General features: G+C 50.2%; 1 protein-coding gene across 17 annotated transcripts in view; it reads right to left on the reverse strand.

Annotated features, from left to right (window-relative positions):
- PTPRS (protein tyrosine phosphatase receptor type S) overlaps window positions 1-22413 on the reverse strand; it is a 216607-nt gene that overhangs the window by 30278 nt on the left and 163916 nt on the right. For 10 of the 17 annotated variants that reach the window (XM_072601878.1, XM_072601884.1, XM_072601893.1 and 7 more), the window contains 9 exons: window positions 17392-17697; window positions 15733-15926; window positions 15322-15348; window positions 5655-5772; window positions 2938-3528; window positions 2184-2281; window positions 1523-1776; window positions 1126-1216; window positions 756-971 (listed from right to left, as the gene is read on the reverse strand). In XM_072601878.1, the coding sequence (XP_072457979.1) occupies window positions 756-971; window positions 1126-1216; window positions 1523-1776; window positions 2184-2281; window positions 2938-3528; window positions 5655-5772; window positions 15322-15348; window positions 15733-15926; window positions 17392-17697 (1895 nt within the window). The remainder of the gene's footprint in view (window positions 1-755; window positions 972-1125; window positions 1217-1522; window positions 1777-2183; window positions 2282-2937; window positions 3529-5654; window positions 5773-15321; window positions 15349-15732; window positions 15927-17391; window positions 17698-22413) is intronic. The other 7 variants (XM_072601892.1, XM_072601890.1, XM_072601891.1 and 4 more) reach the window with 2 other exon arrangements.

A 22413-nucleotide genomic window follows, 5' to 3' on the forward strand; every position in this document is an offset into this window, starting at 1 on the left:
CTGAGATTTGAACCCTGGTCTCCAGAATTCAATCTCAGCACTCCTATGACTACACGTCCACTGCTCTTCTAGACTCTCTCAAGCTAGTTCAGTGGCAGGATTGGTACAAACAGAAGGTGGGGATGTTCTTTTCTCCTCTCTGTCTCCAGGGTAGCACAAGAAGGGGATGGACAAGGAGGCCCCCAAAAAGGGAGCAGCATGGACAGGGCATTCCTTTGTCTATCATCAAAGCCTCAGAGTTTTTCTGGGGGAAAAACAGTATTGAAAACTTCTCTCTACTGGGAAGACTGAGGGCTATATAGTACATGTGCAGATCAGCTGGCAAGTGCATGGGGGACTCAGATATTCCTGACTTTTCCTCCAAGACCAGCCAGACTCTACGGATACCTTTCCTGACCTATGGAGCAGGCCTCAAGACCTGCCTGGGAAAAGGCAGCATCATCACCATCACTGACATTTATACAGTGGTGACTACGTGCCAGGCACAGGCTTCCCTGCTTTACAATGATCATCCCCTTTAGACCTCACAATAACCCTGCGAGGCAGGTACTATTATTATCTCCATTTTACAGATGAGGAAACGGAGGCAGGCAGAAGTTTCATGGGGGTCACACAGCCAGGAAGCATCTGGGGCCAGACTTGGCCAACTGGCCACTGTCCTCTGACCATGACCAGCCCAGAAAGGGGGATAAAGGGACAGTGAGAAGGGGTAGAGGGTGAGTTTGGGGGTGCCCAGGGAGGATGGTGGGGCTCACGGGTTCCGTCTTTTGCAGCACTGCCAGGACAAAGAAGACGTATCTCTGGCCAGCTTCAAGGGCTTTGTTGTCGAAGCCACTATAGTGTCTCTGGTCACCCAGCTCGAAGCGTGAGGGCAGAGAGTAGAAGCGGGCAGCGATGTAGGGCTTGGGGGAGTCCAGCTGGCGGGAGTGGCGTAGGCTCCGCCGGTGCAGCCTCGCAATGTCCTGGATCAACTGGGAAGAGTGTGGATGGATGCTGACACCCAGGGCCTCTACTGCCTCCTACAAGGAGCTCTCCCTGATCAGCCCTGACCCAGCCCCCCTGTCTCCCAAAGTCCAGCTCTCTGTGGCTGGGCCAACAACTCCTGCTCCAAGGACTCTCCCTCACCTCCTCTAGGTCCATGTCCTCTGGGCTTGCTGGGGGATTCTGGAACCCTCCCCGGATCTTCCGCAAAGGCACTACCACAATGAAGTAGCTCCTGTGTGAGAGAAAAGCAGTCGAAAAGAGTGAGGGACCCCCAGAGAGGGAGCCTGATTGGGGAGAGGGGTGTCTTAGCCTCTGCTCTGGACCTGCCTCTGGTGTCAGGGGCAGACTCCAGAAGTAGCCTCCTGCAGCCAGGAAGTCCCAGAGTCCTGGAAACTCCCAAACTTTTCCCCTTGGAGACTTTCCTGGTGATGAGAATGGTGCTGTGTGCATTCCAACCCTGGTTTCCCGCACCCTTTACCTGCCCACGGAGCATGCCTGCCTCATAGAGACTGGGAGGGAGGAAGGGAGGCTGACGTACTGGACAGGCACGGGGCTCTGGCCGTCAGGCAGCTGTACCAGCACACGACCATCGGGCTCGGGTTTGTGGGTGATGACGGGCTTGGAGCTCAGCATGTTGAAGGCTGTCCAGGCGGCGACGGTCTGTTGCAGGCCACCCATGCTGTTACCGCGGTTGGTCAGCACAAAATTGTAGAAGGTGCTTGGCTTGAGGTTGGTGATGAGCTTCTTGGTGGTGCGGCCATCAACATCAATGTTGAGCCCATTGTACTGGATCTGGGAGGAGGAGATGGAGGAGGTTGGAGGTCAGAACGGGCTTCTGGGGCTCCCCCTCTACTTATGGGGCCTCTTCAATAGAGCCCCAGACTCCACTCTCACACCCTCCTCCCTCCTCTGTGGGCCCTGGATGAGTGCTTCCCTTCCCCTGCTTTGGGGCTCCAAAGACCCAGGGGCTTTCTGTTGCTGGCCCATGTCTGCTCTGCATGGCAAGGAGGCGCCCTGACCCCAGACATCAGTGAACTGCCTTCACTCCTGACAGACAGGTGGTACATTGGCTCTGACACTGTCTACCCTGGGGTGAGGGGCAGACTGTTCTAGGCAGCTGCTGTGTGTGTGTGTGTGTGTGTGTGTGTGTTCAATTTCACACGTGTGTGCCCTCAGGGAAGGGTAGGCCAGGGACTCACCTTGTAGGGAGTGTGGGAGTTATAATTCTCAGGAAATTCCCAGCTCAGCAAGACCGAGGTCTTCATCACCATCTTCACTTTGAAGTTCTTGGGTGAGACTATCCCATCATGGGAGCAGGCAGGCAGGCAGGAGGGCAGGGAAAGACAGAGAGAAACAAGAAAAAGCAGTGAGGGCTGGGGAGGAGGGGCTGGGTGGGGAGGGCCTGTGGCCTTGGGGAGAGAAGGAAGCTCAGTCGTCCCCTGTCGCCTGATCGTCCTGCGGTTCAGCTCTCACACTTCTAGCCAGCCTGCTCCCTGCCTACCCGAGGTGGGCCCTTTCTACCTATTCCCAAAGAATCAAGACCCCAGGGCCGAACGGCGTTGATGGGGGGAGGAGCGGGAGGGCACAGACAGAGGAAGAGGAGCGGAGGAAGGGGGCAGACAGAGGGCGCTGGGTTGGCCAGGTGCTGCCCCCATGGCACAGAGCGTGTAGAGAAAGGCGCTTCCCACCTGTCATGAGGCCTGGGTGCCGGCCGGGTGTGTCTGAACTCAGCTCCAAGAGCATCATCAAGAAGAAAGAAAAGAAACACCAAAAAACCAGCAGACTTACCTGAGTGAGGTGGACTGGGGTGGGGAGGGGTGGGGAAGAAGGAGAGGAGGAGGAGGAAGGTCTTCGCTGATGTCGAGGCCTGGGGCAGGGCAGGGGGTGAGTAGCTCCCTGCTTCCAACACCAGCCCCAGCCAGAGAGGAGGGCAGGAGAAGTGCTAAGTCCTACCTTGGTCCGGGAGGAATGTCCGATAGCGGACAGTGGGGCTGTAGGGCCCGGGGCCCTGACTCGTGTGGGCACGGATTTTAACATCATAGGCTGTGTTGGGCTTGAGGCCTTGCAGGGTGAATGAGTTATCCGGTGATGCGGGAAGCTCTGTCTCCACGGGCGGCCCCGCTGAGCCAGCCTCTCGGAAGGCCACGGTGTATTTGACGATGGCCCCGTTCCTCTCGGCCGGCACGGGGGGCAGCCAGCGGAACTGCACCGAGGCTGCCGACACGTTGCCAGCCTCCAGGATGTGCGGGTAGCCCTGCGGCACGTCCTCAGGGATGCTGAGCTCCTGGGCCGCCTCCTCCCCGAAGCCCGCCCGGCTCTTGGCAGCCAGTCTGAACACGTACGTGGCCCCTTTGTGGATGCTGGTGGCTGTGTATTGGTCCTCTGAGGCCGGGAACTCCAGGGTGGCTAAGGGGGACACATCCTTCCGGCCAAACTGCAGCCGGTAGCCCAGGACCTGGTCCTCAGACCCCGGGGCTGGCTCCCAGCGCACCTGCAAGCTGTTGTCCAGGGTCTGGTGGATGGAGAGACTGGGTTTGCCCAGGACTGAAAGGCAGGAAAAAGAGGAGAGAAAAGGAGAGTTATGAAACAATTACGTCAACTCCTATTTCTCTGGCTCTTTAGGCACTGACAAAGTACTTTCATCACATCTGTCTGGTGATGTTGGTCGTATAAGGCTCATTGTCTCCATTTTCTAGATGAGGAAACTGAGGCTAAACTCCTAACAAAGGATGGCACAGAATAGGGGAAAACACATTGGATTTGCAGTTGTAGGACCTGTGGATAGACAAACAGACTGAGGCTGGAGAGTCAGAGTGGGGCTGACCCTAGTGATCCTGGGAACTGGCCCCAGAGGCCTGACTGCCGGGGATCCCATACAGATAAATGTCCTGGGAGACTTTCCCCTAGTCAGGCTGAGGGGGATCCTCCTTGGGAAGTACAGTGCTCTTATGGAGAAAAACATCATTATTACCTCTGCGGTTTGGGGAGTGGGGAGGGGTGGGGTGGAGAAGAGAGACTCTCCTAAATGTTCCCGTAATCAGCTGGGCTGGAAGGATTACATTTGTACAACAAACATAATTTGAGGGTAGGAGGGAAGTGTTTTATTTCTCAATTGCTTTGGACACGAAAGAAGAAAATGGAATCTATTATAGAATTTAAATGAAAGGAGCTGCAAGGCTGACTCTCTCCTTGTGGAGGGTGTATGGCGCCAGCCCGGCAGAGATAAGGCCAATGGCAAGGCTTGTTCTAAAATAGCCATTTTAGGCTGAGGAAAACTGATCAGGGGGAATACTGGGGGATTTTGGAGGGAGACATTTTGATGTGATTTGACTCCTGGCTTTTACCCACATAATGGGAGAGATGAAAGTGGGAATATGGAAGCACGGTGTGGTGGAAAGAATGCTGGATTTAGGGGCATAGGGCCTGGGTTCCAATCCTGACCTTGTCACTGACCATCCCTGTGCCCCTCATTTGTAACATGAGTTTGGTCTCTCTAAGATCTGACAGTCTATGGTCTAATGTTCCCCTGGTGGCTACACCGGATGCCCTGAGCTCTCTGTTGGCTTTCCCATCCTTCCTTCTAAGGATCCTCCCTGCTCACAAGCAAGGCTGTTGAGCTCTAAGACTCACCCTGGAGGAAACCAGGAGAAAGGAGATGGGACTATGGGGAACATCCCCAGCCTCGTTCTCCTTTCCCTAGGGGAGGCCAACTCCTTTTCCCATGGGCATCTCAAAGCCTGCGTGACTTGTCTGGGCCCACACACCACTCTGAGGGGCAGGTGGGAGTGCTGAAAGTTCCCCCTGGTCCAGACTTCTCTCTTCCCAGGCTCCCTGCCTCTAGTCTCTCCCTGGACAATCCCTCTTGCCCAGGATGTCTGATTAAATACTGCTCCTAGCAAAACTGTGGATCAGATATCCTCATCCCCTCACCTGCTCGAGCATCTTCTATGGTTCCTAGAGGACGTGACACTTTAGGACCCTTCTAAACTCTATCCTCCAGCGTCAGCTTCTCATGCTTCCCTCCTTCCATGTGCCCTCTGCAGAAGTGCAGCCGAGGTCTTCTCTCCCCCAGCTCAGCATCTTTGCCCTTTTGGAAGGACTGCAGGAAGCTTGCCCTGCTCCCCCAGGGAGCTCTTCCTTCTTCTCCTGCTCCTCCCTGCAGCCCCAGGGGTCTGGCTGCTCCTTTTACTTAGTCTGCTTAGGTGGACCCAGTGTCTCCCTCCTTCTTTCTCAGGGTTCTAATGCTTCCTCACAACACCCTGGCTGGACACTCGTTTCCAGTAGACACTGGACTAACCCTGTGATTTCATTGGTACAGGAGACCCGTGGTGAGGAAGATCCCTTTACTGATGCTGGCCAGCTGGTCACACCAATCTCAGGAGGGCTGCTCAGGTCACTGAGGGATTAAACAGCCTGGCCAGGATCACCCAGGTACTCAGTGTCTGAGACAGAACCTAAACTCCAGCTGCTACATTATGCTATCTCTACATTTCCATTTTGCAGATAAAAATAGTAAGCCTCAAATATGCATAGGGACCGGTCTGCCCCTGGCCCTACAGGTAATAAGGAGCCCACTCAGATTCAAACTCAGGTTTGAATCCTCTGAGGCCAGGGTTCTCTCCACTATAACCACACTGCCTTTCTGGAGGGCCCCTGAGGCTGCCTCTTACCTGTTCCCTTGGTCACCACCAGCTTGGGTTTGCTGCGTGCACCATCACCTTTCATAGTGTATGCTGCCACGGTGACAGAGTATGAGGTTTCAGGCTGCAGCTTGTCGATGACCATCTCCTATCGAGGGAAGAGTCCAAGGGGAGAGGGAGGTGTCAGTGGCCCTATGGCTTGGAAGGAGCACCCAGCATATTCCCAGGACATCCATCCAGCCCCCAACCCAGGCCTAGGGCACGCAGGTCTGAGAAAGGTGGGGACACATTCCTGGATAACACATGAAGACATCTGTTCCAAGTCTTTCTCTAATACACTACCCTCCTCCCAGACTCTCATACATAACACGGTGTTCAAATCTCCTTTATAGCTCCAACACATACTCTCCAAATCTGTTCTATATAGATATGTTCTTCAAATTTTCCCCTCTTATACACATCTGTACTCTCTAAAGAAACTAATCAATTGATAACAACCAATGATTTAGTGCCTACTATGTTCTGCGTATTATGCCAGGTACAAGTATAAAGAATGAAACAATCCTTTCTCTCACACATCCTTTGTACACTCTATCTCCACATTCCTCTTAAACACTCCCTACAAATCTATCTCACGCGTAACCTTCTAATCTTTCTCATAAACTTACCCACTAAACCTCTCTTATACACCATTTCTCTTCTAAATCATTCATAAGTATCACTGAAACCTGGGAGGATCATCATACCTGAAACACGGTTAGGGAAAAGCGGCTCCCTAATTTAAAAGTAGAAGATAGGGAAAGGGGAAGGGGACCGATGGCACTGGGATCTAATCTTGTGAGGAAATTCGGGGAACAGAGTGGCACATCATGGAGGCAATCACTTAGGCAAAGCTAAATGGTGGCAGAAACATGAGTGATACTGGAATCTGCTACAAAACTCTTGGACAGAAAGATGAAAGAGAAGAGAAAGCTTGGCAAACAGATCACAAAGCCCATCACAAAGGCACTGCGGGGCCTTTAGTTACACAGATGTCACTCAAATCGCAGCATCTTGTGATTTCTTTGCAATAAAGATCATTCTCATTCATCAGAATGTGGTGGCCCCAGGGAGGGCAATTGCTATAACGATTTCCTGGAAGATGGAACTGGTGTCCAGGGTGCAAATGACAGGCCCCTTAAGGGAACCCCACCTTAGGAGCTGTGCTAGAGAAAGTGAGGAACATCAGGCCCCCAGGCACATGAACCCCAGATTTTGAGAGAGGGAGTTTCTCAAAGCTCAGAGGGAGGGCAGGTGGGATCCTATGGACTAAAGTTCTATAAGGCAAGTGGGTCTGGGCAGATGGAAAGCTCTCAAGAATAAGAAAAGGGAAACAATGGGGAGACAAGGAGGGAGGGCAATGTCTATTTTTAATATGTTACTTTTTTTAGGAGAGTAATTTTCTTATAGAGAAATAATCTTTTAAGTAGGTTTTAAAAGAATCCAATTTTGAGTATATTAAATTTTTAATGCACAAATGCAGTATTTTTTCCTTAGGTACAAAGTTGTTGATTCAAACAACTGATGTGTAATCCTTTGCCTTTATCACTGGGCCTTCCCTCCCTCTTTTTGTTTTTTGGCTTGGTAATAACTGTATTTTGTCAGTGCTTATTTTTTTATGTAGAAAGATACATTTCTACTCTTTCTTCAGTGATGAAACAGAGTAGGGAAGACTCTATTGTTGGCTAGAACAGGGGAAGGTCCTCCATCTAAGTTCTATCTTCTATCACCACCTTTTAAAATGGTTATAATCTATAACAGCACAATTTCTGGTCTACTTCTAGACCTTACTGTGGCCAGAACTGTCGAGGGGTCCTCTGTCTTCTATCATCACTTTCTGAAATGGCACATGATTTCTGGAACACTTAAATAGTTCTGTATTGCAAATCAATTTGAAAAAAATGTCCTGGAAGGAGGTCAGGGGAGCGGTTGTCAAAAGAGGCCACGTAGATTCACAATGAACTCACCAACTAACTTAGATCTGAAAAAGACGCATATAAATTAAGCCATGCCTTCAGGCTGCAGGTTCTCCACCCCTTGCTCTAGACAGAGAGGCAAGAGACTCAAAGTGCAGAAAGAGACTCATTTTGGGGGTCACATAGACAAATGAGGAATTTATTTTCCTTGATTCTACACGTTTGTAACAGGGGTTTTGTTTTTCTTGCTTTCTCAATATGGGGGAAAGAGGAGAAAGTTGGGTGGGGGAAAATGCAGACTTAAAAATTCAATTAAAAATATTATGATGACATTTAAAGATATATGCTATGATGAAATTAAAAATAAAAAGACAGAAACAGAAGATAGAAACCAGGGCAAGTAGCACAGAATGAATAACAAAAGCTGTTCCTAGAAGAGTGATGAATCTCTGGATGAGTTGAGGCTGGTAAAGGGAACTGAGAAAGATAAAACTGATTTAGGGAAGAGAAGAAGGGGCAAAGAGGTCATGGGATTGTTGGACCATGGAAAGGCAGAGCTAACAAGCTCATAATTTGCTTCTGTTTATCTTTGGTCTATAGGGGACAGAATAAAAATGACTAATAAGGAGTTTGTTACTCAAGATGAGCAGAGGAACTGCATTCCTGAGTATGGAAAGGACCGGCATTAGCCAAAGTGGCTGATGTAGTCACTCTAAGTGATCTTTAAAAAGACTGTGGAGGATAAGTGAGGACAAAAAGAGAGCAAATGTCCTGATTTTCAAAGAAGGGAAGAGAATGGAACCAACAGACTCTATGCCAGTGAGTTTGGCTTTGATTCCTGGCAAGATTCTGGGATGTACTGTTAAAGGGATGGTCGGTGGATATTCAGAAAGGGAAGCAGTAATCACAGCATCACAGAACATCAAGGTCAGAAGGATTCTTGGGATGCCATCCAGTCACAACCACGTCTGAACAAGAATCTCCCTCCCTCTACAAGAAACCTGATGAGTAGTCATCTAGCCTTTGCTCGAAGACTTCCAGTGAGAGAATCCACTACCACCTAAGGCAGTCCATTTCCCCTGGGGACAGCTCTAATTCTTAGAAACAGCATGGCGTCATTAAAAATAGTCCAGACTAGCTAACTTTTTTTGTGTGTGTATATGAGGTCAGTAGACTGGTAGGTCAAGGGAATGCCACATATAGAGTTCACTCAGATTTTAGCAAAGCATTGGAACATCTTTGATGCTATGTCTGTGTGAAGTGAGATGGTCTGGATTGTATAACATGATTAGTAGATTTGGCTGAATAACTAGGCCCAAAGATTAGTCATTAGTGATTCAATATCAGTTTGAACAGTGGTGCCGAGCACACTATCTGTTCTTGGCCTTGTGCTGTTTATATTTTGACCAATGACTTGGATAAAGACATGGATTGTGTGCTTATTAAACTGTAGATGCCACAAAGCTAAGAGAGTGAACAAAAAGAATGGAACACAACGGATCAGGGTCACAAAAAGAACTGGATGGATTGGAAATTTGGGTCCAATCTAGTGATATGAAATTTAAAGTTTTTGACTTGGTTTCAAGGAAAAAAATCCCTTAGACGAGCAAAGTGAGAGGGACATGGTTAGACAGCAGATCTTCTGAAAAGACTGGAGGGAGGGAGGAGAGGGTTAGTGGACAGCCAGCACCATATCAGTCAACAGTGTGATATGGCAGCCAAAGGAAGTGTAAAAAGAGGCATGGTGTCTTGACCTAGAAAGAGAATGATTTCATTGTACTTTGCACTCAACACACCCTATGAACTCAATTCAACAATGAATGAGCACTTCTGATATGTAAGACCCAGGGCTAGGCACTGCAGACAGCAGGGAGCCTGCTTTCTTACTAGGAGCTTGTGCTCAGCTCTGGGGGCCATGCTTTGATCAATTGGAGAGCATTTGGAGGACAATCAGAACGTCTAAGTTGGAGGAAATAATGCTGTTTTAACGTGGAGAAGCTGGTAAGGCTGTGATGGCTGTTTTCAGAAATCTCAAGGGTCATTATGTGGAAGAAGGGTTAACTTTGATCTGCTTGGCTCCAGAGGACAGAACATAGAATAATGAGTAGACATCACAAAGAGGCCAACATGGGCTGGAGAGTAGAAGAAACTTCCTGACAGAGCTATCCCAAAGTAGAATGGGTCTATTCTCACTGGAGATCTTCACATACAGGTTGGATACTCCCCACTCCAACTTGTCAATTATGAGGTAGAGGGGAATTCTTCTGGTTCAGGCAGGCATGGGACTAGCTGGCCTCTGAGGTCTCTTCTGACTCTGGGATGCTGGACTCATACATACACATCCTCTAAAGTTTTTCTTCACGCAGATGTTCAAAATCTCTTCCTTTCTTACAAACGCACACTTTTCTGAACCTTTTTCACCAGCCCAGGTAACCTCTCTGTCTTACACAAACCCATTACAAATGCTTCTCACACTCCATTAACACAACTGATCCCCACCAGGTACCTTCAATGGCTCAGTGATCCTGGGAGAGTAAATAACCTCTTAGTGCTCTGGGCAACTGGCTAAGACTACACATTGTAGAGAAGGTGCCAACCCACACTGGAAGGGAGTTTCCTTATCTGGGAGCCTCATAATCCTAGCCCATAACAAGGTGGTTTACATCCATTATTTCACTTGAGTCTTCCTACAACCTTGTGAAATAGGAACTCCAGGCATGACTGCTGCCATTTTATAAGTTTTGGAGAGGTGCTATGTAATGCCCGTGGTCACCCATAAGGAGATCTTGATTCCCACCTCTCTCCTGAAACTTATGAAGTACCTTCTCTGGTTGACACTGACGGGGAAGCCAATTCCAGGAAAGGCATGGCCTCTGCTCTCGTGGGGATCACAATTTGGAGGAGGGATAAGTCACTGGCACATATACATATATATATATATATATATATATATATATATATATATATATATATATATATATATATATATATATATACACACATACATATGTGAGTAATTTTTTTGGAGGGCAGTTAGGTGGTGCAGTGGATAGAGTGCTGGACCTAGAATCAGGAAGACTCATCTCTCTGAATTCAAATCTGGCCTCAGACACTTACTAGCGGTGGGACCCTGGGCAAGTCACTTAACCTTGTTCACCACAGTTTCCTCATCTGTAAAATTAGTTGGAGAAGGAAATGGTAAGTCACTCTAGTATCTCTGTCAAGAAAACCCCAAATGGAGGACTTGACAACAATACACACATATATACATGTGTTTGTGTATGTGCAGAATAACTAGTTATGTACATAAATAGATCACACAAATAATAAGTGTGCCAGAGGAAGGTAAAACTAGGCATCGTAGGAAGTCATTTTCTCGGAGCCTTCATTAAATCACTGCGATATGAGGAAGTCGGCCGAGCTGATTTCTAAGGAGACTTCCTTCTGGCCATGAGACCCTGTGTTCCGACGTCAATCAGCCAATACTTCTCCAACCTAAGCTGGCCCAGGCCTAAAGTCTTGCTGCAGTGTTCTTTCTCTCCCTTTCTCGTTCTTTCTCACTTATCCTCACTCTCTCATTCTCATTTTCTCTCATCCTCTCTCTCTTCTTCCCTCTCATCTTTCTCCCCCTCATTCTCTTCTCTCTCTAGCTTTCTCCTCTTAGTCTGCAAAGTTTTGCAGTTATGTGTATGGTCCCAACTAGACTCAGAACATCCCATGGGTTGTCTGAGTGGGAAGGACTCTGTAAGACTCTTTTCCCTGCCTACCTCCTTTGTTTTGCAGATGCGGAGACTAAGGGCCAGGGATGGCCTAGGATTTGACCCAAGGCACTCAGCCAGGGCCCCAACAATAAGGCCAGTGTCCTTCCCACTGCCCTATGTTGCTCTCAACCTCCCCACAGGCAGGGACCAGGCTCCTTCATGCTCTGCTCCATCCCTCACAGTGGGTCTCAGTCCATGGCCTGACAAAGCTAGTGCTCAACAGATGCTGACAAAGTGAATGAGTTCCTGTCTATGTCACACACATGGACCTTTTCTCTAAAGCATGTCTGTCTCCTGACAGCCTCTGACACCCCTGAAGATATGGCTGCTCCTTCCATCATGCAGAAACACACTGGACACAGAAACCAAAGGCACCTTCTCATCTGTACACAGCCTCATGTTTGTGGGGAGCAGGATGAAAAAAGCCCTGGGCTGGTAGACACACACCCTTGAATTGCCTCAGAGGTGCTGTCCTAGCCTGGTAACACTTCAGCTTCCTAAGCACCTTGTTCCTGTCTTCAGGGACTCTGGCTGGCCCTCCCCCAGCCTCTTGGCCTTTCCAGCTTCCAGGGAAATACTCATGTTTTACAGGAGTGCAGACCACTAGAGTTAGAAGGACCAAAGAGACCACTGGGCCAACTCTTCCATTTAACTACTGGGGAAACTGAGGCCCTGAAAGGAGAGATGATTCACCTGAGATTTCCCAGTGGGCTAATGGTGCAGCTGGGATTAGAACTCCAGGGTTTCTGACTCCCAGCCCAAGGTTCTCATTCCTACTCCAGACTACCTCCTGAGTTTTCACTATATGGACAAAGAGTCTGGTCTTTGGAGGTCAGACTTTGGTGGGCATTACCCACCCAGCTCTGAATCCCTGGACTCCAGCAGCCTGAGTATGCATACAATTCATACACCCTCTTGGATGGATACACACACACACACACATACACACACACACATGCCACATACACACTTAGTTAGGTAGGGACATCTGGGTATTTCTGGAGCTGGCCTCAGCTCTCCCAGTTTGAGGATACCTGGCTTTATAGCAAACAAGGAAGATGTGAACTGCATGAGATTAGGGGCAGGGAATAGCACCCACAGCAGGGATTCCCCCCAGAGTCTCAAAGGGCTGGGCCTCCTACCTCCCCCCTCTCTCTTCCTATCCCAGTAGAGCAGCCCATATCCTTTGGAACCTTTAAAATTACTAACTGGGAAGAAAAGTGTCCTGGCAAAAAGAGCCTGCTGGGGTTCCCTAGGGCAAAAGAAATGAGGCAATGAGGATTTGAGGGTGTTTACTGAGGGCCTACATCCTGGCGTCTGGTTTTCCCCTCTGGGGAAAATGAGGTTGGGTCAATACTAAGTTCACAAAGAAATGGACAGTGTCAGAACTGGAATTTGACTCAAGCCTTTCATGGACAAGAGACACTGCACTCCAGTGAGGGCAAGGGCCTTCCTTCCCCCAGACCCACTGTGCATAGAACGTCTTCTAATTGCTGAAGCACTTTCCCATATAGAATCTCTGTGAGTGAGACAGGGGCTGGAGACAGCATGAAGCCACTGGTTTGAGAATTCTGAAAGATTTCAGAGAGCATCTGGTTCAAAAGGTTTATTTTACAGATGAGGAGAGACTGAGGCCCAGGCAAGGCAAATGGCCTCTTTGAGATCAGTGGGCTTGGCCAGGCAACCCTGGTCCTACCTCCTGCTCCACGGTCCTTCCTGCCTTCTGACCGCACTGGGTGATACAAGACATCATGATGTTGTGGCAAGAGCATCGAGCTGGGCATCAAAAGCCTTGGGTTTAGATCCCAGCTTGGCCACACACTACCCAAGTAACCTCGTTACTCTACACCTCAGCTTCTCCAGCTGTAACAAGATATTGGGGGGCAGGAGTAGGGTGGAGAAAGCTTCAGTTTCTCCATCTGTAAAAGGATGGGGATGGTGGAAGGGAGGCGTTGCACTAGACGATCTCAAAGCATCCTTCCAGTTTCAAATCTGGTAATCCTAAATTTCAGGTACTGGAGGACTTTGGAAACTTGCAGCCTCTCTAGCTAAAGTGGTCACATCACACTTTCCTGGTTTGTAGCAAAAGTCTGGGCAATGAGACCAGGTACCTAACCGAAATCGCCTAGAAAATGGTAATGATAACAATAGGAGCTGCCAGCATTTATAAAGCACTTTTGAACCTATAAAGCGCCTGACAAATGTCTTCTCATCTGACCTTCACAACAATGGGGAGGTGCTATTATTAACCCCATTTTACAGAAGAGGAAACTGAGGCAGAGAGAGGTTAAGTGACTTGCCCACAGTCACCAGCATAGTTTCTGAGGCGGCATCTGAACTTGGGTTTTTCTGACTCCATGTCCAGTGCTCTATCCACTCAGGAAAAAAAGAGGTGACATGCCCAAGGTCACACAGGTAATAAATGGCAGGGTCTGGATTGAACCCAGAACGTGCGCATTCCACTGGCTCTCCCTCAGAGCGAGTGTCCCAGAAGTGTTACCACCCACTGCCTGGAACTGCTATGGGGCACAGCTCCCTGCAAACTGGGGAGCAAAGACGGCATTGGCATCCTCTTGCTGTCTTCCCAGCACAGGATTAGGACCATGGGACTCTGAATCTTCCAATGTCGGAACGAAAAAGGGCCTAAGGACACAGAACTCAGACTGTCAGGGCTGGGAGGGCCCTTAGAACACAGGGTATCAGGGCTGGGAGGGCCCTTAGAACACAGGATGTCAGGGCTGGGAGGGCCCTTAGAAAACAGAACAAAAACTGTGAGAGCTAGAAAGTCCCTTAGAACACAGGATGATGGTTTTGGGAGGGCCCTTAGAACACAGAACAAAGAATAGAGGTGGGACGGTCCCTAGAATAGAGAATATCAAAGTTAGGACAGACCTTCAGACAGAGAATGTCAGAGGTGGGAGGGGTCTTAGAACACAGGGTGTCAGAGCTGGGAGGGCCCTTAGAACACAGGGTGTCAGAGCTGGGAGGGGCCATGGAACACAAAATGTTAGGGTCAGAAAGGACCTTAGAATATAGAATGTTAGAACTAAGAGGGACCTTATAACAGTGAATGTAGACTGTTGGAGCCGGGAGAAGCCTTAGAACACAGTGTCAGAACTGGGAGAAGCCTTAGAACACAGAGTGTCAGAACTGGGAAGCTCCTTAGAGAACAGAATGTCAGAGCTGGGAGAGCTCTTAGAAGATAAAATGTCAGGGCTGAGAGGGCCCTTAGAATCCAGAATGGCAGAGCCAGGCAGGCCCTTAGAACATAGAATGACAGCCCTGGGAATGCCCCTAGAACCCAGAATATCAGAATTGGGAGGGTCCTTAAAACACAGAATATCAGGGCTGGGAGATTCTTAGAACACAGGATGCCAGAGCTGGGAGGGCCTTTAGAACACAGGGTGTCAGAGCTGGGAGGGCCCTTAGAACACAGGGTGTCAGAGCTGGGAAGGCCCTTAGAGCACAGAATGTCAGAGCTGGGAAGGCCCTTAGAGCATGCAATGGCAGCTCTGGGAGGACCCTTAGAACCAGAATATCAGAGCCTGGAGGGCACATAGATCCCATCTAGCACCTTCCCCATGTCTGGGAGGAGGCAGAGCCAGAACTCAAACCTAGGTGTTCCCACTCCCAAGCCGCTGTTCTCTCCTCTCCCCACAACAGAGGGGAAGGGACATGACATGGAAAGAAAGCAGAGTGAAAGTCCAGGCTTTCTGACCCCAATCAAGCACCTGCCTCTCTTGCCTCTGGGAAGGGAGATGACACACTGTCCTCTAAGGAGTCTAAGCCCTAGGAGTGGGGCCAGGAGGAAGCCCTCCTGTGGTGCTGGGGGTGAGGAAGGAGGCAGAGCAGGAGGAGGAGGCGTGCAAGGAGGCGTGCAGAGGCCATGGGCTCTGAGGGGGATGAAGCACAGCACGGCACAGCACAGCACGGCACGGCACAGGAGGCAGAGATCAGGCATAAGGAGGAAGTGGTACTCACGTATTCAGCTGTATCATCTGTTTCCCACTGGGCAGAGAAGGAGAGAGGAGTGAAGGTAAGACCATGAGGAAGCAGGGCAGACAGAGGGGACAGGAGTAGAGGAAAGAGGGAGACAGAGAACCCCAAGAAGAGACAGGACAGAGGGAAAATATGCCAGGAAGGGAGAGAGGAGAAGTGCAGAGAGGGGTGGCAGGAGGGTGGGCATCCCACACAGACTATAAGGAAGGTATATCTATTCTAGCTAGAGGAGGTGAAAAGCCAGAGCTATTGAAAAAGACAGAAGAGGAGGGAGGTGGTGGGGATCTGGGGGCATCTCTCCGGGGGGTGTGCCAGGTAGCTCCGAGCCCTGGTCCTGTCCTAGCTCATCCTGCCTGCCCCTCCCCCAGCCCTGCCCACTCCATGCTCACCAACCTGGGCATCAGCCAGCATGACGTCTTTGATCTGGGGCAGCCCCTTGGCCTCGCCATTCTCCATGCGGACGTAATGGACCTGGTAGCCTCGGATCTGTCCATGCTGCCGGCTGGGGACAGGTGAGCGCCACAGCACCCTGATGGCTGTGGAGTTGAGCACCTCCACCTCCACCTTCCGAGGGGGCGCACTGGGCACTGGAGGGACAGGGAGACAGGGGGAAGGAGGGAAGGGAGGGGAGGGGGGCGGGGTCCAGGGTTACCACCAGCCAGACCCCTGGCCACCACCTGCTAGCTTGAGCCACGAATACCATGGAGTTCACGTGGCTCTGAAGGTGGGCAGGTTGGGGCTGGAACCCACATGCTAACCCTGCAGACAGGATGGCAGTACCACCCCTCTGGAAAGTGGGATTCTGAGACAGCAGGAACCTTGGAGATCAGGCAGGATCACCTGCCCACTTTGCATGTGAAGGCACTGAGGCCCTGGAGCCAGACAGGGCTAAATCAATGGCAGAACTAAGTTGGATGTGGGTCCTCTGACTCCAAATAACACCTGGTCCTGGCCTGGGAAGTCCAGCCAGCATCTATCAGGGAAACTCCTGACTTGGGGGGAAGAGGGCAGAATCCAGTCTACCATACAAGGGAGGCTCTGTCCGGGGGGGGGGGGGGGGGGCATCTCTCAGAACGTAGCCCCAGGCTATCACAAAGTTAGGGTATCTCTGGGATACTCCCATTCCCAGGCTGGGAGCTGAGCACTTCTCTGCTGAGCACTGGGAAGCCTAGATTCCAGCTGGTGTTTCTAAGACCCACAAGTTGACTTAATAGGCCTTGAGGGTATCCCCCCTCCTCCTACTGATTCTATGGCTCCTTCACTTCATCCCTCAGGCTGTGAATGGGGCCAGGAAGGGATCAGGGACCCCTCTTGGCTGTACAGGATGAGGCTAATGCCAGGGATCCTCTGGAGCATCAAGAATGCCCATCCCTCTTTGCACAGAACAGGTTCCTTCTTTGGGGGAAAACAAACCAACCCCAATACTTTCCTCATGCCTAATCTCCTTGGAGCCATCACTGTAGGGGGAAGGCAGGGCAGGTATGATTACCACACCAATCTGACAGACTGAGAAACTGAGGCCCAGAATGAGGACAGAAAAGGAGCTGCTCAGTCATATAGAGAGTGAGTGTCATGGTAGGGACCTATTCCTGGCCTCCTTACTCTCAATGTGTGGTTCTTCCCAGAACCCTGCAATATTAAAAAGGATTAGTCCAACCTCTCATTTTATGGAGGTGAAAAATGGGGCCTAGAGAGAGGATCTGGTTTGTTGCTAGTGCTGTGCTAATTTGGACCATATTTTAATATTTTTTAATAATAAATAATGGGGTGAGGATGGTGGAGCCTGAGCAGCAGAGAGGGAGGACAACTACCTTTGGGTCACTCTGCAAGTCTAGGCCTTCAGGACCTTGGCCACACTGGGCCTTTCCATCCCTCATTACTTACATTCTTGTTTCCCCCTGTGGCAGGGTGTGGGTGCCTGCTAGGAGGAAGCCCCTGACCCCAGTCCTGGTCACTGGACCCGGGTCTCGTGATGGGGAGCAGGCACTAGGGCTCAGGGCACATCGGTCAGCCCCCCTCCCCCCAGCCCCCAGGTCCCTGGGGAATATTTACCGTCTTCGTCGGTGCGGATGATGATGGGCGAGCTCTCGGGCCCTGGTCCCACGGCCGTGTGGGCCACCGCGGTGATGCGGTACTCAGTCCACTTCTCCAGGGACTCCAGGAGGATCTGCGTGGTGCTGGGGGGGATCTGCTTCACCTCCCGGGGATGTGGGTCCTCAGAGTCCAGGGCTCGGTAGCGAACGCTGTAGCCCGCTAGGTCACCGTTTTGGCTCTCGGCAGGCGGCGGGCGCCAACTTACCAGAATGGCCGTGGATCTGGTGCTGACACATTTTACGTCTTGAGGGGGGGCTGACGGTTCTATTGAAGGGGGAGAATTGTGGGGGGGGGAGGGGAGGGAGGGAAGGGAAAGGGCAAGGGAAGGGGGAAACAAAAGATGGGAAAGATAAAAAAAAAAAAGAAGATGATAACAAAACAAACAGAAATAAAACAAACCCAAAATGAAACAAAATGTGTGTGAAACAAACAAACAAACTCAGCTCTGAAATGAGAAGCCCAGATGCCGTGGAGTGGCCCTCTGGTGGGAGGTCAGAAACAAGGCCGGTCCTGCCCACGGAGCCAAACCCAAATCTGGCACATAGCCCGTGGGATGCTAGCCAAGAGTTTGGTCTCCCTTGGAAGGGGGCCTCTGAGTCCTGGCAGAGCCTTCCTCTGAAGGACTGGAGAAACGGAGGTCCAAAGTGGGGACAAAAGGGAGACATCTGAGTCGGTAAAAAGGACTCCTATTGTCTCCCCTCCTTAGAACTGGAGCCTTAAGGAGACGCTGAGAACCTCACGTGGAGCAAGATACCCAGAACTCTTCTCTAGCCTCATCTGGAGTGACAGACCTCAGCACCATGCCCAGTCTCACCTGAAGAGAAACATCTGTAACTTCTTGGCCTCACGTTGAACAAAATGCCTAGAACCCTTCCAACTCCTCACATGAAGTGAGAAACCTAGAATTCTTCGCAGTTTTGCCTGGATGAAGAAACCCACTGTATATCCTCCCTGGAACAAGCTTTTCAAAGCTCACATACAGTGAAATACCTGGAACTTTCCAATACCTAACACAGAAAGCATTTTGGCTGTCATAGCCTGGAACAAGATACTTAGAACCTTCCCCAGCATCACTTTGGAGGAGGCACCCCAAACTCTCCTTCAATTTTATCTGGAGGAAGGCATCTGGAATGGATGACATACCTAGAACTCTTCTTCAATCTGAGGAACCGAGTGATTTACCTGGAACCTCTAACCCCAGAATCACCTTAAGAATGTGGCTTAGAAAGCTCCTCTAGCCTCAACTAGAGTGAGACACTTAGAATGCTTTCCCAGCTTCAAACGAAGAACCCTAGAATTATTTCTCCAGTTTTATCTAGAATAAGATACCCCAAACCTTTCTCTGCCTTGCCTGAAATGATATATCCAGATTTCTTCTCAGACCTTGAAAAAATAAGTCACCTCAACTAGCTTTCCCTAGAGCAATACACCTAGAATCTTTTTCCAGACTCAATTAGAATGAATCAGCTAATACCTCTCCTCAGCCTTTCTTGGAGTGTCTCTTAAAACCCTTCTTTAGGTTTGTCTATAGGAAAGATCTAAAACCCTTCTCCAACTTTGCTTCAAATGACTTAGCAAAACTTGTTTAATCAGGAGAGAGATGCCTAGATCCCTTCCCTCGTTTTGCTTGGAATGGGATACCTAGATTTCCTTCTCAGAATTACATATTTTGAGGCAGTTAGAACCTTTTCCTAGCCTCACCTGAAACACACTTAGAAACCTTTTTCAGCCTCACAGGAACTGACATACTTATTAAGCAGCAGCCAAAGGAAACTCAGAAACCTTCCCCAAACTTGAGTAAAGTGAGATACCTTGAACCACTTTCCAGATTTGCCTGAAGCAAGACATCTAGACTGTTTTTCCGTCTCCCATAAAGCAAGATATCTCCTATGATTTCCTAACTTTGCTTGAAGCAAGATACCTAGAACCATTCCCCCCAGTCTTGCCTGAAGCAAGACACTTAGAACCCTTCTTCCACCTTGCCTGGAAGGACACATTTAGAAGTAGAGGGTTTTGTTTTGTTTTGTTTTGTTTTACCCAGACTTGCCCAGAATAAAAAGTCTGGGACTTCTCCATCTCCCCAAACTCCTGGCTAGTAATCCCAACTAAAAGCAACCAAAGAAACTTAAGAACAAATCCAAGGAACTGTGGCAGATGGAAACAAACCAAAGTGTTTGAGGAAATGTAGGATTGAGCTAAAAAGAGGAAAAAAAACCAAATCATAATAAAACAGACAATGGCAATAATCATAATTGTAATAAAGAAAGAAAGACGGACAGATAGAACGAGCGCCTTCCAGAAAATCCCAGTGTGGGTACGTACCTTCCACTCTTCAACTGCTAATTTATAAAGACTTTCTTACGAGGGAAGGACAGAAACTGAGCTAGGAGGCCAGACCAAGCTCGTGGTGGGTCTCCGGAGGCCGGATGGCGCTAGGCAGAGCCCTGCTTGGCCCCAAGCTTCACCACCCCTGTTGGTCATCGGGAAGCCCAGAGATGAATGTGCGAAGGCTTCTCTGAGAAGGGCTCAGTAGAGGGACATAGGCTCCACTTGGCCCTGGAGGGCAGAATTAGGAGCAATGAGGGGGAAAGTGGGAGAGAGGCAGACTCTGGGATGATGTCTTTATGGGAAAAAGAAAACTTTCTAATGGTGAAAACTTCCCAAAGTGAAATGAGCTGCTTTGGCAGCTGGTAGTGAATTCCCCATCATTAGGAGTATTTGGACAGGAGCCCAATGATCCACTCATGAACGATCATCATAGAGGAGGGTCCCTTGGAGTTCTGAGATGTCGTGATTCTATTGGGGAGTGCTGGGTAGAGGGGAAGGCTTGAGTTCTGCAGTTCTCCTCCTCCTCATCTGTCTATGAGCTTTGGTCAAAGGACTCAGTGTTAGGAGTGAACTTAGGGACCATCTACTTTACAGGCTTCTATTTGAGGGGAGCAGGTGACACCCAGAGTGAGGAAGGGAACTGCCAGAGGTCACAAGGACGTAGCTTTCCAGAAGGTCAACCTTTCTGGCTCCAGGGGCATCAAAGAGCACTTACTAGGGTGGGGAAGAGCCAGTCATCCTGGGCCTCTCATGTCTGGTGGAAGGCTGCTGTTGTTTTTCAGAAACCCACTGCAGAGAAGGTCTGGCCTCAACCTACCCTTGCCATCCGGGCCTAAGGGGCTGAGCCCCACTGTGACATGCCTGGCCTTCCTGTCCTCAGACTCACTGTGCTCATTCCTTGGACCCACTCACTCACCCGCTCTGATCCAGGAGGACCCAGCCTTATCCCCCAACCCAGAGAGCAGGATCTTCTGCTCAGGGCCTGGCCTCCTCTTGACAATCACGGGGTGGTGAGGCAGGGGTGGGACTGGGGGAGGGAGGGGAAGGAGAAAGGGAGAATTTTCCTCCCTTCCAACCTTGCCCCTAGGCCAGGGGGGTCCCAACAGGATAGAACAGATAGTTAGCTGCTCAGAAATGGATCCTGAGGGCCAAGCAGGCTGAAGCTACTTCCTGGGGGGAGCTCAGGGCATTGCTAGTTTCCTTCACAACCCAGCCCAACCTGCGTGACTGCTGTGGAATGGGCCTACCAGGGCTTGGTGCTCAGCATCCTGACATGGACAAACCATGTCTGCATTTCACAGGAATTTAGAGTTGGTAGAAAACATCTAGCATACTTTCCTCTCATTTTACAGATGGGGAAACTCAGGCTTAGAGAGAGAAAGAGAGGAAGGGGCTTGTTCAAGGTCATAGAGTCAGAGATTTGGGAAAGGAATTTAGGACACCATCTGAGATTTGAGAAGGGGACTTAAGAGACCATCTCGTACAGCTCCCCCCCCCATTTTACAGGTGGGGAAACTGAGGCTCAGAAAGACAGGGGCCTGCTCAAAATTGTTGGATCAAAGATTTGGCTGTCTAGGACAGTTCCTTCAAAGAGGACAGAAAGTGAAGCTAGATAGGGTCACACAGGCAATAAGGAGCAGATGCTAGATTTGAATCCAGATCTTCTCACACAGCTAGGAAGTGGCAGACCTGGGGATGGAACACAGGTGTCTGGACCTCCTGGTCCAGTGTGTATTCTACTGCTCCTATTGTCATCCCTACAGAGGAGAGTCATTTAGGGAGGGTCCTAGAACCAGCACTAGGGAAAGAGCACATCTATGTTCTGAAATTCCCACCTCGAGACCTGCCACACTCCTGGGATGGGGGAGTGGGGATGGGGCACGCAGGGTGAGCTGTATTTGTGAATCTGCTTGAGCCCAGCCCGTACTCACCTGAAATGCATCTTTTACAGGTTCAAAGTTGACTGCCCAAGCCACAAGGTTGGCCCTTACTGACCTCGGACGGAACCACGTTTTTAAACCTTTAAGTACCATAGACTCGGCGCATCTATGAGGCTCCAGGAATCGGCTGGGGGAGAAGGGGGAAGGGGAAGGAGACAGGGGAGGAGAGGGAAGGAAACCCCATCTCGGGGTTATGGGGTTGGAGAATAAGCCTGGAGTGCCCCAGGCCACCGGGCGCTAGCGGCTCCAACTCCTCTGGGTTCCCATGAGCCAGGCACCGACAGACCCCTCACTGCTTCCCTTGCCTTCTCCTGCACTGACTCAGGCCAGAATGGCTCTGGTCAGCAACCATGCCCCCAGCACCGAGGGTGGGGACAGAGGCAGGGGAGGTCGGCGCTGATGACTACAGATGTGTCTCTGGTACTTGAAGGATTTAAAGATTCCAGAAAGACAGGAGATACTTTACCTTTAGTTTAATGGATTTAAGGATGCTGGGGTGGGAGTGCACATAGGAGAGATGGTGGGAGAAGGGAGGCAGGGAGAGGAAGGCTCAGGAGGGATAGCCATAGGCTCCCCTCTGCCAAGCTAGGGTGTAAGGAGGAGAGCGACTGGGGAACAAGAAGACAGACTTGTGGGGAGGGAGGAGCAGAGAGTGAGTGTGAGTAGTGGAACTGAGCGTACCGAGGGCTGGATGGATGGAGGGGAGGAGGGG

Source organism: Notamacropus eugenii, chromosome 4 (assembly GCF_028372415.1).
Source record: "Notamacropus eugenii isolate mMacEug1 chromosome 4, mMacEug1.pri_v2, whole genome shotgun sequence".
Lineage (NCBI taxonomy): Eukaryota > Metazoa > Chordata > Mammalia > Diprotodontia > Macropodidae > Notamacropus > Notamacropus eugenii.